We start from the raw sequence: 12,474 nt of genomic DNA on the forward strand, positions 1-12,474 counted from the left end.
GCTTTTAAATGACATAAATTATACAATAGACAAACAATAAAGTAAAACATACCACTTTGGCCTGCTAGTGAACAAACCGGTGCTTGTAGAAAATACTTATTTAGCTTCAAAACTCTCTTAACAAGCACGATGTCGGGTCTGTCGGCTTCTGCTGTTTTCACTGCTTAGCGCTACACAGGAAGTGACCTTCACATGACCTTACACTTATCTTAATAGTTTGACAAACAAAATTTCTCTTAAATGTACCATATTATTAAATGTATGACCCTATAAAGATTACTGAAATGCTAGGAATACAAAAATAATTATGTAAAATAAATCGCAAATGTAATATTCTTAATGGCATTAGCTTACAAATAGCTCCGCCTAGTGGTACATCTGAAACTAAGTAACTTCAACCGTTACATAATGGATGGCTAGACTACCCATAACTATAAGAGCAAAAGAGCATAACTTGGATAGTGGGGTCTCGTACATGCAGACTCCAACTCAGGAGATGCTCATATCCTAACTTTAAAAATCATGAAAAAGGAAGAAATACTGCTGAGTTTACAAAAGTCAGTTAGTTATGAAACTTTGGTTCTTAGAGTCACTGTGTTACCCTGGGATCTCCGCTGTGAAGTACTGGCTTAGCTGGTGGGTAATTCAGCCTTCCTGAATGGAAGAAAACTAAATTACTGTTCTGGATCTTTTAACATATTTTAAACAAATACTGTCTTACACAAATATCTTGTTTTCATTGCAATTTGTGAATAGAATTTACTCTGATTTTAATATAATTTTCTTTTGGACAAATGGGAGAAAAAGATGTTGGCTGGAAGTACCAGAGCCATTGCCAGCTTTCCATTCCAGCTCAATTTGATGGGATTATCCAGTTTACAAATGCTGTTGGTCCTTTGTTAAAATTTGCTTCATGATCAGTAACTGACAAGCAGAACCCTGATCTATGCTTTCCTGAGCCTGTGATCAATAATCAATCACTGATCAGCACTGTCTTTTCTAATGACCCAACCATCACATCTTGGATTTCAGTCTCAAACATTTTGACTTATATTATTAAAGATCTGCGTAATGAAAATGCCACAATTAGCTTCAAACTCTCTTGGCAAATTTCTACTACTGTCAGTTGTTGTTAGTCTTTACTCTGACAAACATAACAAGCCAATTCAATTAAGGGATTTTAAGAAATACAGAGATTATTTCTGGTGATTCAGTGAAATCAAGTATGAAGGCAGCTGAAGACAGGGAGTTCTTACTCACTGCATTTCTCAGCCAGTATATCATGTCAAAATCTGATGGATGTAAGAGAGAAAATACTGAGCATGTACAATAATTCCACACACTGTCATGGACATAAATGATGATATGCATGAAGAGCCATATTCCCACACAAACATTCAGACACCCAGTAAACTGGAACACGGATTCTGATGGAAAACACAGCAATTCAGTCACACACAAACATCAACAACACTGTCTGTAATAGTTTTCTGCAGTAGTCTTATAGAAAACACAGCATTCGGATTTAGTAGTGCTCTCTTGTGCTTCACGGTTTTATTTTATTTTTCTTATCATTATTTTCAAGTGTTTCTGCTTTCCAAAGCATCCACTCCTTGTCTTTCTCTGTGTTGTGTGACAAAGGGAAAAAAAATCCTTCTTCTTTGTATTCATTTGTGCATGCTCTTCCCTTCCTCCGTACTTCCATGTGCTTGAATTTATATTCAGCATGGTTTTCATTCACACATGTTTGCTCTCTGTTTTATAACATAGTGAATACAACATTTTAGCCAGAATGCATCTGTGTTTAATGTATATTCTGCAAATGAGAGTATTGCATGAAATTCTATATCAACAAACCAGATAATTATGACATGAAAGAGAGCATGATTCATGCAGAACACTGGTTTAATTATAACAATGAGTCATTCTAATACAGATGTAAAAAGTCCTATTCTTTAGGTTTAATTTATTTTTCTAAAACTACACTAGTCATGGTGTTTTAAAACACCTTAATGTCACACAAACATTAGAATAAGTTTTGACGAAACAGAATATGTGTTTTCTCTTTTCAACCACAGCACATAAGAAAGATAAAACAATGTTACGCCACACAGGGTGAAAATAACCTAACTTCTGTGTTCCAGGTCAACTTGTTAGTTTAGACAAGCAGGTGCTGTTTGGAAGCCTCGGTGAAAGCATGAGACTCAGTGCAAAATGATCTTATTTTGAAGATAAATGCTGTTCTAAATGAAACTTCCACAGTAGGAGTAGTAGGAAAATTTGATAGAGACATTGATTTTCCCTGGTTATCTAAAGATACATTTTCAAACATCTGTTGTATTACCAGACGTGGCAAACCACCCAGTACTGGTCAGCCCAACAAGCAACAAGCGTGTTTAATGCAAATACTACTATAGTATGGTTAATGGAAGAAATGGTTTCAACAAAGCATCATTAAATCTCCTTCAACACAACAGAGGTCCCACAAAGCGTCACATGACACACTACACTTACAGTGCAGAAAGTTTAAAAAGGGAAACAGAAAGAGGGAAAACCAGAGGAATTGCTGGCAAACGTGCATGTTATTCATGGCATACATTGGATGAGTTATTGACTTTGAAGGTAACATTTCCTGTTACCACCTGCTGTGATTTGAAATCACAAAGCAGATGCAGCTTGTTTTCTGTGTGCAAATAGTAATTTGTGCTCACAGGCTCATCAAGGGTACAGGATTGCAGTATTTATGTATAAGAAGTCTCAAAACAAACTGTGTCAAGTTTTCTTGCGTTACATAATGACATAATGATTACCAAACATTGTGGTTATACATATGTATATATTTATATATATATATATATATATATATATATATATATATATATATATATATATGTATATATACATTGTGGTTATACATATGTACAACCACAATGTATGGTAATCATTATGTCATTATGTAATGCAAGAAAACTTGACACAGTTTGTTTTGAGACTTCTTATACATAAATACTGAAGAATACTGATGAAAAAGAAAACAAACAAACAAAAAAAAGCACATACCCTTTTAACTAAATGCAGAGGTGCCGTGTCAACGTGACACATCACACAACTTAATTTTCTTTGTCAGCTCTTGCAACATCCCTGCAACTACGAGAGAGAAAGAAACAGACAAAGAAACAAGGCCGTTCTCAAAGCTTCCTTGGGCCCTTAGGCAATCAGATAGCAAGCTCTTCACTCCTAAAACACTAGAAACATTGCACGTATCTCTCTACATTAATTAATAATCAAAGAAAGCACTAAGCTTCTCTGTAACCTTTCTTTCTTAGCAGCGAGTTAGATTTCTATTTGAACCTGTTATTTATTTTGGATTATAACTGTCAAGAAATGTGAAGATACAACCCTGTTTAGTATGCAAGGGTTTTCCATGGTTGAAACCAGAGGTCCAGTGAATACAAAGCTCAAGGTTAGTTTAGCATATATGTAATTTTATATTTCCACCCACAACATTATGATTAGGATTCTTCTTTTCACAGTTACCAAAATATATAAGCTGATATGAATTCAGCAGCTACCTCTGATGTTGCAGCAGAAATCTGTGTGTTCACATTCACATCTAGGATCAGTCTCTAATGTTGAGTGACATTTTTATCTCTTTTTAATCTTTGGCATGAAAGCAGTTCCTGACATGAAAAGGTCTGGCTGAAAAGTCTGTAGATGTAACAAAGTTTCCACTCAAAGCAACATTTAGTAACAATAATTGTTTTCGAAGATCTAAAAGGTTCACTCTTACTGGTGTTTTACATTTTATATCTCCATCATGGTCTGCAGTAATCTAAGACTTGATTTACTTTTTATGACTTTTTTTTCCTTCCAGCAGGTTTAGTTTAGTTTGTGATTTCAGTCCTTAAAATTAATAAAACAGAATTCCTGTTTTTCTTTTTGGCCTACAAGTGTTTCAGGTTCACATTCATTAAAATGGTGCTTCTTCTTTGCCATTGTTTGTTTGAAAATAAAGTTTTTCTATTTTTAAGAAAGTGTCTATATTCATTCCCAGCTGAATGTGTGTGTTCGGGGAGGAGGGGATTGGGTTTCTAAAAATCTAAAAAGAATCCACATGAACAAGTCTGCCTCTGTGTGTATTACACCATTTCAATCATTAACACCACACAGCGTTATGCATCTGGTCCCAGGACTTGCAGATGGTCCATTTGTGTTATGCTTGCCTACTCCAAAATCCACATTGCAGGAACTTGAGGAACAAATGGTTACAGGAACAACCTCCATTCTTCCCTTTTTAAAAAAGTATGTCTCTTAAGTAGACCATTTTTACCTGATCGATTTTTCCCTTCCTGGTCCCTTTAGAAAGCAGTAAAAAAGGTATGATTAACAATATCCTGTATTATGAGCAGCCTTTCTGCAGACTGTTCCAGTTTTAATGCATGATCAGCTCTCTAGTGACACTGGATCCATTTCAATCGTGATACTGCTGTCTGTGACGTCAACGGATGACTTTACTGTGTGCTATCTATCCTGTCTTACAGAGACTGCATGCACTCAATCCCCATTAGCCCATTAGTATTGATTATTGCTGGCATTGTCATCAAGACTTTTGGATTGTAGTAAAACTATGCCTCTATCAATTACTACTTATTAAATTTTAATTACCTCGGAGCACCACTCATCACTTTTACTTAACTTAAGATTCAGGAGGATGAGAAAACCTGAAATATACTTAATTCAATAAACACAGTCTCACTTAAAGTAGTAAATTCTCAGAACGAATGAACCAGAAATTGTACATTCAGAAATTATGACAAGAACGGATGAATTGATTATACATATTTATTACAATGATGGTAACCATACAGCAGTGAAAATGAGCAATGATGGAGAGGTTATTGGTGAGATGGTCAAGTGAATTTGTTTACAGGGATTTTCATTTATGACAGTAATAATGAGAGGTAAAAATGAATTGAATGAAATGGGGCAGAAAGGAACTGGTTGGAATTGAAGCAATTAAATCGGTATTGTTATTTCACTTAAATCTTTGTTAAAAATTTACTTAGTGATATTGTGTTTGAATGAGAATTCAAATTTATACTTTGGTTAAATTTGATGTACTGTTGAACACCACAAGTGATATCAAAGCGCTATGAAGATCCTACTTTTTCCCGCTGGGTCAGTTGATGGAGCCGGCGGACCGGGTGGTTCTGTCCTGGACTGCAAGTCTCCGGGAAATGGACCTTCTGGCGTCGGGAGAAGTAGGTCTGGAGCTGCTCTGATGAACGGGTTGGGATCTCTGTCCAGCAGAATCCCAGAACCAAGGGCGGTGTTTCTCGTACTCAAATTATTCCAAAGGTTGTGTTCCACGCGTACTGTCTGAGGGTAGGCAGTACTTGTACAGACGCAAAAATTAGTGGAACTGCGGTTCTGGTGAATTACTGATCTCAAAAAGGAAAAATAAAAATGTTCGCTGGGTAAACTTAAACAAGGCTTGTTTCGCCTTCAACACAAATATTACTTTTCTGTTCAAACTTATCTCGTTAAGATCTTACGCACACAAAGGAAGAGAGATGGAGTAAACTTATGAAAGCAAAGAAACAGCTGCGTACAGCGGAAAGTTGCGAGAGGGCAACGAAATTAAGTCAAAGTACAAGAATCACGGCGATCGAGAGTCAAGGGCCGAGAGAGAAGACAAGGGAGGACAAAAAAAAACCCTTGTAGTCCAGAGCGCGGGTCCATTTAACTGGACCCTTCATCCTAGGTCCTGACCAATCACAAACCACTAATAGTCAGAAGGCTGGTCAGTCTTACCCAATCAGGTCAGCTTTGATTGTTAACCAAGAGGGTAGGAGTGATTCAGGTCTTATTTCACTGCGGGCCCTGGTTCCTTTCTCCCATTTCATTAACATGATCATGATAATCAAATTATTAACTTTGTTTCCTAGCTTTAAGCATGGCAATCAACATTCTGGGGACTCATGCAGATGTTTTGTTTGCTTGGAAAGGGAACATTTACCAATAGTAATACTTTTACACATGAAACCCAATTGTTGCATATTTCCCATATTTCTTATCAAGTGTGGATTAATCCATTGGCATGACTTGTCTTCCTCAGCCGATGAATCCTGAAAGAGAGTTACATTCTTATCCATTCCTATTATTTGCTTAACAGGGGTTCCAAACTTGGAAAGATATAACCAACATTATGTAGTAAAGTGTTCATGATTGATTCTGATGTGTGATCAGTTCAAGGATTTAAATCACATATGAGAATGAATAAAAAGGGAAACTTCAGTCAAACCTATCAACAAAAATCATGTAGGCTACATTAAACCAGTTAGTGAAAGGAAATTTAAAGAAGACACAAAGAAGTGCATCTGGAGTTTCTTCCTGTGGGAAGAGGGGTGGATCTGTCACCCAGAATGTATATTCGGGGAGGATCAAAGCAGAGTTGCCGGGTCTCTCTCCTGGCGCCGTTGAGTCTTATCTGGAGGTGTAAAGGTGTCATTTTGACAAGAGCCAGTTGCTTAGTTCGATGTGACATTCCGTATCTATTGACCTAAGGGACTGTAAATTGTGTTAGAGGTTTTGTTCAGACCATCTGGTTTGGGGTCTGCAGGAGGTCCTGAAAGAGAAATCTGGAGGTAAATGTGAATTGTGTGTTTATCTGGGGGGGGGGAAGAAAAGAAAACTAATACACCCGAAGCCGTCCTCCTCTTTCGGGTCAAAAAGGTCATTTTCTCCAGTCCTCTAGGATGACACCACTCTGACTGCAAGAGGAGATAAAGAGCCCATAATTTAATCCAGCCAAGGAGAAAAAGAAAAGGAAAATAAAAGTTGTTTTATTCCTCCTGGGAAAGCCTTGGAGGCTACAGGATCTTATTGTACAGGACTACAGACATACCTATACATACACACACACAAAAGAGCCACTAGCACAAACTTTCAATTTATTTTTTTTTACTTTTTTGCTTTACTTCTCTTCTCAGACACAGACCCTCTTGTCAAAGTTATTCTAAGCTGACACCATAAAGTACTTAAGAAGTAAACCCACCTGCCAATAAACTGAAGGACTGAGGATGAGTCATTCTCTGACATATACAATACACCTGTGTGTTTATAAAGGCCTGGAAGAATATTTTGTGACATACTCCATTCCTCAAACCCTGCCTTTAATCTTAAAGCAAAAAAAAAACAAAAAAACAAACAAAAAAAAACATTCAGTATTGTTTTTATTATCATCAAAAAGAAAATATATTCATTTTAAAAATAGCATATAATAAAATAAGCTAACCTTGACGGCTGATATCAACATAATGAAAAAAAGAAATATTGTTTGATACTTCAGTTCTTTATTAGTTTTACATCTTTCAACCAATTACTTATATTATTAGGCACACAATAACACTGCTGCAACTCAGCAATTCTATTATTAGTTTGATTGATTAAAAAAAAAAAAAACTTAAAATTTACCCACAAAGTGGTGTATTTGCTTATTAATTTATTTAAGTTTGACATAAAGCTTGACTTTGTGAAGAAAGAAAACTTTACTTTGCGTTTGTTTCTTTTAGAATTCTTGAGCATCAAAAACCCCATTCAAAAATACCATCATTCAGCTTCCAGACCTTCAGCCTGGACGACCTGCAGCCTGGCAGGGCAGGAATTTTTCCTGGCAGCGCCCATCATGTGGCTAAAATTCCATTACGGCACAAGCGGTGCTCCATTTGTCTCACCCACTGTGTGTGCGTAATGGAAGCAGCAGTTATTGGGGTGTTTGCTGTGTGTTTGCGTGATTTATTTATTTATCTTTGTGTGACTTCTGTATGAATTGTTGCTGTCAGTTTTTAAAGATTTTTCTTCAGCTTTTCTGCAAAAATGCCAGTGTCATGCTTTGCTTCCTTACACATATCTGATGTTCAGGTCTGCGACTTAAAAGTAAAATTTGCATTCATGTTGAGTGTGTGTTGTACGTGTATGTGTGTGTGTTCACACCTGTTCTGCTGGGGCCACAGAAGTGCAGTTCTGCTCTGATTCAATTACCACAGAGAGCAAAGCTAGAGGGGGCAACAAGAGGCTAAGGGACATCGTGGTCTGTTTCACTCAGGCTTTCTGGCACAGGGTTGAACAAAGAGGCCTGTCAGTTCTGAAATGGACTCTTCCAAGCTTTATCTCTGCTTTCTGGGTTTTTTTTTTTTTTTGTTGTTGTTTTTTCTTTTTTTTTTTTTCTTTTTATCACCCTAGGTATTAAAGCATTTGTCACATTCCTTCCTGGAACTGGCATCATTGAAGTGATACCTAATCCCTCATGTGTCCGAACTTGTTTGAGCAAAATGTAATTTTGAAGAAACTGCCTTACAGGACTTTTTCCAGTCACTAACATCACACTGCTAATGGAAGCATGCTAATGGAAAAGGTGAACCATGGATGAGTGTTTTTTTTTTTTTTTCCCATTTAGCATTGTACAACTTAGCACTATGTGATGTACAATTTTAGTTTGCCATTTTGAATATTGGAAAAAATGCTAACCCCAACCCAGCATCTCTGATGTGACGCACCAGCAAATGGGATAATGATATTTCAACGCAGGCCCATTGTGTGTGTAATTGAAACACTGGGAAGCTTTCACAATGCCCTCATCTCACCAGTGCCAGCTGTGCCACTGAAACAGGAGTGGAGCATCGCTCTAACATCTCTCATGCTGCTGGCAGGTGGCAAACAGACAAATCTTTGTTCTTTTTTCCTTTGTGTTTTCCAGCAAACTAGCAGCCAGCAACATTCTCTAGCTTTTTTGTGTATGCCACTCTCTCTGTGACTGTTGCATCGTGACATACAGTTGGTGCAGGTGTAACATACTTTATGCAATGCTCTTGATGTCTGGGATTGTGCAAATGCTTGAGTTGCCTTCAATGTTGTCCAGCTTTGCACACTGTCTGTTAATAATCCTAATTCTTCAGTTGCCAGAACTGTGATTTTCAAGCTTTACACCTTCATGTTACATGTGAAGGTTACTGTTATAATTTTGGCAGATTTATCATCAGGTACAGATGCAGTATGCTGACTTTGTATTTCTTGTCTCTCCATCTTTCAACCTCCTCATTGTAAAATAAGAAATTGCAAAAGCTGCTTAACTCTTTGGAAACACTGCTCAACTACTACAAAATAGAGTGATCAAGCAATCAAGTATCTATTTCAGATAAATGTAATCTCTTCCAAATATTTCAGGGTTGTTCTAGGATTGCCCATTCATCAAATACATCTGATCTTCAGCTACAAAAATAGACTAGCATCTATGTGGAGTTTGCATGTTCTCTCCGAGTACTCCGGCTTCCTCCCACTGTCCAAAGACATGCATGTTAGGTTGATTGGTTACCCATAGGAGTGAGTGTGAGCGTGAGTGGTTGTTTGTCTCTGTGTGGCCCTGCAATGGACTGGTGAAGTGTCCAGGGTTTACCCTGCCTTTCACCCAAAGACAATTGGAATAGGCTCCAGCTTCTCCGCGACCCTTCATTGGACTAAGCAGTTAGCATAATAGATGGATGGTTTCCTACCCATGCAAAAAGCACAATTTAACAAGGTTAAATTAGCAAATATGCTAATATAATAATGAGATGTGGGCTTCAATGTGCCTCTGAAATCTCAGTTATAACAAAGTAATAAAGGAACTAAAACAAGCCAAAGATGGCTTTTTTATGAAGTGAATTACCGATTTTAATATTAAAACTGACAAACATCAACAAGATTATGAAAAAAGGGTTCATTGTTCAGCACTATGTTTAATTTTGTATGTTGACACGCAAAAAGGTTGATGATCTTTTTGGCTTCTGTTTGTGTTGCTATACTACTGGCATAAAACAGCTAGCTGTGTGGCTTACACTCATAGGACAAATGGAGCTGCTGTTTTGTACAATAATAAAGGATCAAATTTGCTCAGAGCCACTTCTGATAAGTATATTGTATTTTGAATTATGAGTTTGTCTGTGGTTGCGGAAGTATAACTATTCCTAAATCAAAAGGGCTACTTCTGGATGTATAGCTGTTATAAAATTATTATGTAATAACTAAACTGAGCACAAAGAGAACATTTGGGTTTTGTCAGTTTTTTTCTTTTTTGTGTGTGTGTAACGGCACGAGCAATAAATCTTGTTCTGTTGGGAAGTCTGTTTAATTTCCCTTTTAAATGGTGCCACATTTGTTGGGGAAAGAGAGTGAGCAGCAGAGTTTAGTATGTAAGTTGCCCCCGATAAAAAGATGTTTGATGTGGAAAAAAAGAAAGAAAATTCTGAGAATTTCTCTTAAATAATAAGTAGACAGTCACAGCCAAACATAAGACAACCACTGAAATCATTACAGAATGTCAAAAGGTGGGTTTGAATGGGAAATAAAGTATACCTTTTGATAAAGGTTTTGTATGTAACAAAAAGTAAATACTATATTGATATTCTGAACAGTGAGAAGCAGAGACCCCACGCAAGCCTCAGAATTTGGGTGCTGTGTTGGAAAATGTTTGCTAAATCAGCTCTGTGTATGTGTTGGCAGGGCGCGGCTAGAAGCTTTCTCTGACAACAGCGGGAAGCTGCAGCTCTCCCTGCAGGAGATCATAGAATGGCTGACAGCCAAGGACGAGGAACTGTCTGAGCAGCTGCCCATAGGAGGCGACGTGGGGGCCGTCCAGCACCAGAGAGAGTTCCATCAGGTAAACTGGAGAATAATTATTATTTGATAAAACCATTGCAAATCAAGATTGATTCCATCAAAACAAAACGTAATAGTTTCCACAAGAGGTTTATAAATTCATGCACACACAAGTACCATATGTGACAGAGGGGACCCCTGCTCCTACCCTTCTCAGCTTTAAAGCTTTTCATGTGAATCCATATGGCAGCAGTATGAAAAATAGATGGCGTGTGTGTCCAGGGTCGCGTGTGTTGATCTGTGAAGTATGTGTGAAGGCTCAGGGGTGGAAATGCTTGTAAAGTGGGTCATTTTTTTTACCTTGCCTAAAGTCAACAGAGTCAAGAAGCACTCTGGACACAGTAGAATATTCTGAGATGAAATTGTTATTAGACAAAAACAACGGGAGACAGAAGTTGTCACGGAAATCAGTCGAAACTAGGCTTATTGTCTGGCCCAAGTCAGTACCAGACATCTGGATCAACAGCTGGAACCTTTTTTCTGAATTCAGCTGTAACTGTTTCTACTGGTAGAGTCTGGTCTCTGTGCTCCACAGTGAATACTTTGATATCTTAAACACTTAAACACGTCAAAGACTATTTTTTTGTGGGAGTGATTTGTGTTGAAGGTAATGCTCCACTACACTACTGATATTACCAAACTGACTTTTGCTCAAAGTCTGTGGTTTGAATCCAATAAAAAAAGATTACCTTTATGCTTAATATAGTAAAATACTATGTTTTGGTGTAACCTCCCCTTGTTGAAGGCCCTTTAAGATTTTAGATTTATTCTTGCGTGAACTTTCTAGCTTAAGCAGCTCACACTTTGTTTCATTCGGTTTCATATTTATGACTAAACACTTGGCTTGCAACCAACCCATTGTTTTGAACCATAAAAGACCCAGGAAGTTTTCAAAGTTTTGCTTTGACAGATTACCTGTCAAAAGACAGATGAATACTGTTCACAAAAATACACACACACACACACCAACAAACTCAAAACCTAGTTTGCAGTGTGAAGCTGAAACATTTGATTGTTTAACATTTTCCTTTAAAATAAATAAATAAATAAATGTTTAACATTTTCCTTTGAACAATTAAGATCTTGATTGTTTTAACGCGACATTCAACTAAACTGAAAGGTTGTTTTTTTTTACCATCAAACGTGGATATCCAGATTAATATTTTTATCCGTACTTAAGCAGCCGTGTTTACATACTTATTCCAAGCTGTGACTAAAGAGATTAGTTGTAGCAGGACAATGCAAACACATTAACAAACTTACAATCTGCACACGGCAACCATAGTTGTAAAAGATTCCAGTGGCTCTTAGGTAAATTCATTCTTTGATTTATAATAAGACACTTAAGTATTAGTTTTCATCTCTTTGTTAGCAGCATGCAAGACCGTGATGTGTTGAACAAACAGCACAGGTTTTCACACTAAAAGGTTTGGTAACCATTTTAATGGTTAACTTTAGTCAGTTTCAGAGTGTGAGGCTCAAGGGAACATCAGTTAGAGTTACTGACAGAAACAACATCTCTTCCTGTCAGATAATTCTTGTGTTGCTGAATGGTTTGAACTGGCCTTTAAATCTCTTCAAGAGCACACAAGCTCACAAACTCAGACTAACACCTTATTGATCAGCGACACAAATCAGTGTTTATTTGTCTGCTTGAAAGATATATTCAGACTCATTGTGCATAAAAAGAAGAGAAACTGGGATCATTATCTGAGTGAAAATTACTGGTTGTCAACCAATTCTTTAGAGTCAAGAGGGAAAATGTCAGAATTTCATTTG

General features: G+C 37.2%; 1 protein-coding gene across 1 annotated transcript in view; it reads left to right on the top strand.

The window, feature by feature from the left end:
• The window catches only part of drp2 (dystrophin related protein 2), a 129,667-nt gene that overhangs the window by 52,704 nt on the left and 64,489 nt on the right, over positions 1-12,474 (top strand). The window contains exon 3 of the mRNA XM_079249512.1: positions 10,540-10,696. Coding sequence (XP_079105638.1) covers positions 10,540-10,696 — 157 coding nt within the window. The remainder of the gene's footprint in view (positions 1-10,539; positions 10,697-12,474) is intronic.

Source organism: Telmatherina bonti (genome assembly GCF_933228915.1).
Source record: "Telmatherina bonti genome assembly, chromosome: 12".
Classification (NCBI taxonomy): Eukaryota; Metazoa; Chordata; class Actinopteri; order Atheriniformes; family Telmatherinidae; genus Telmatherina; species Telmatherina bonti.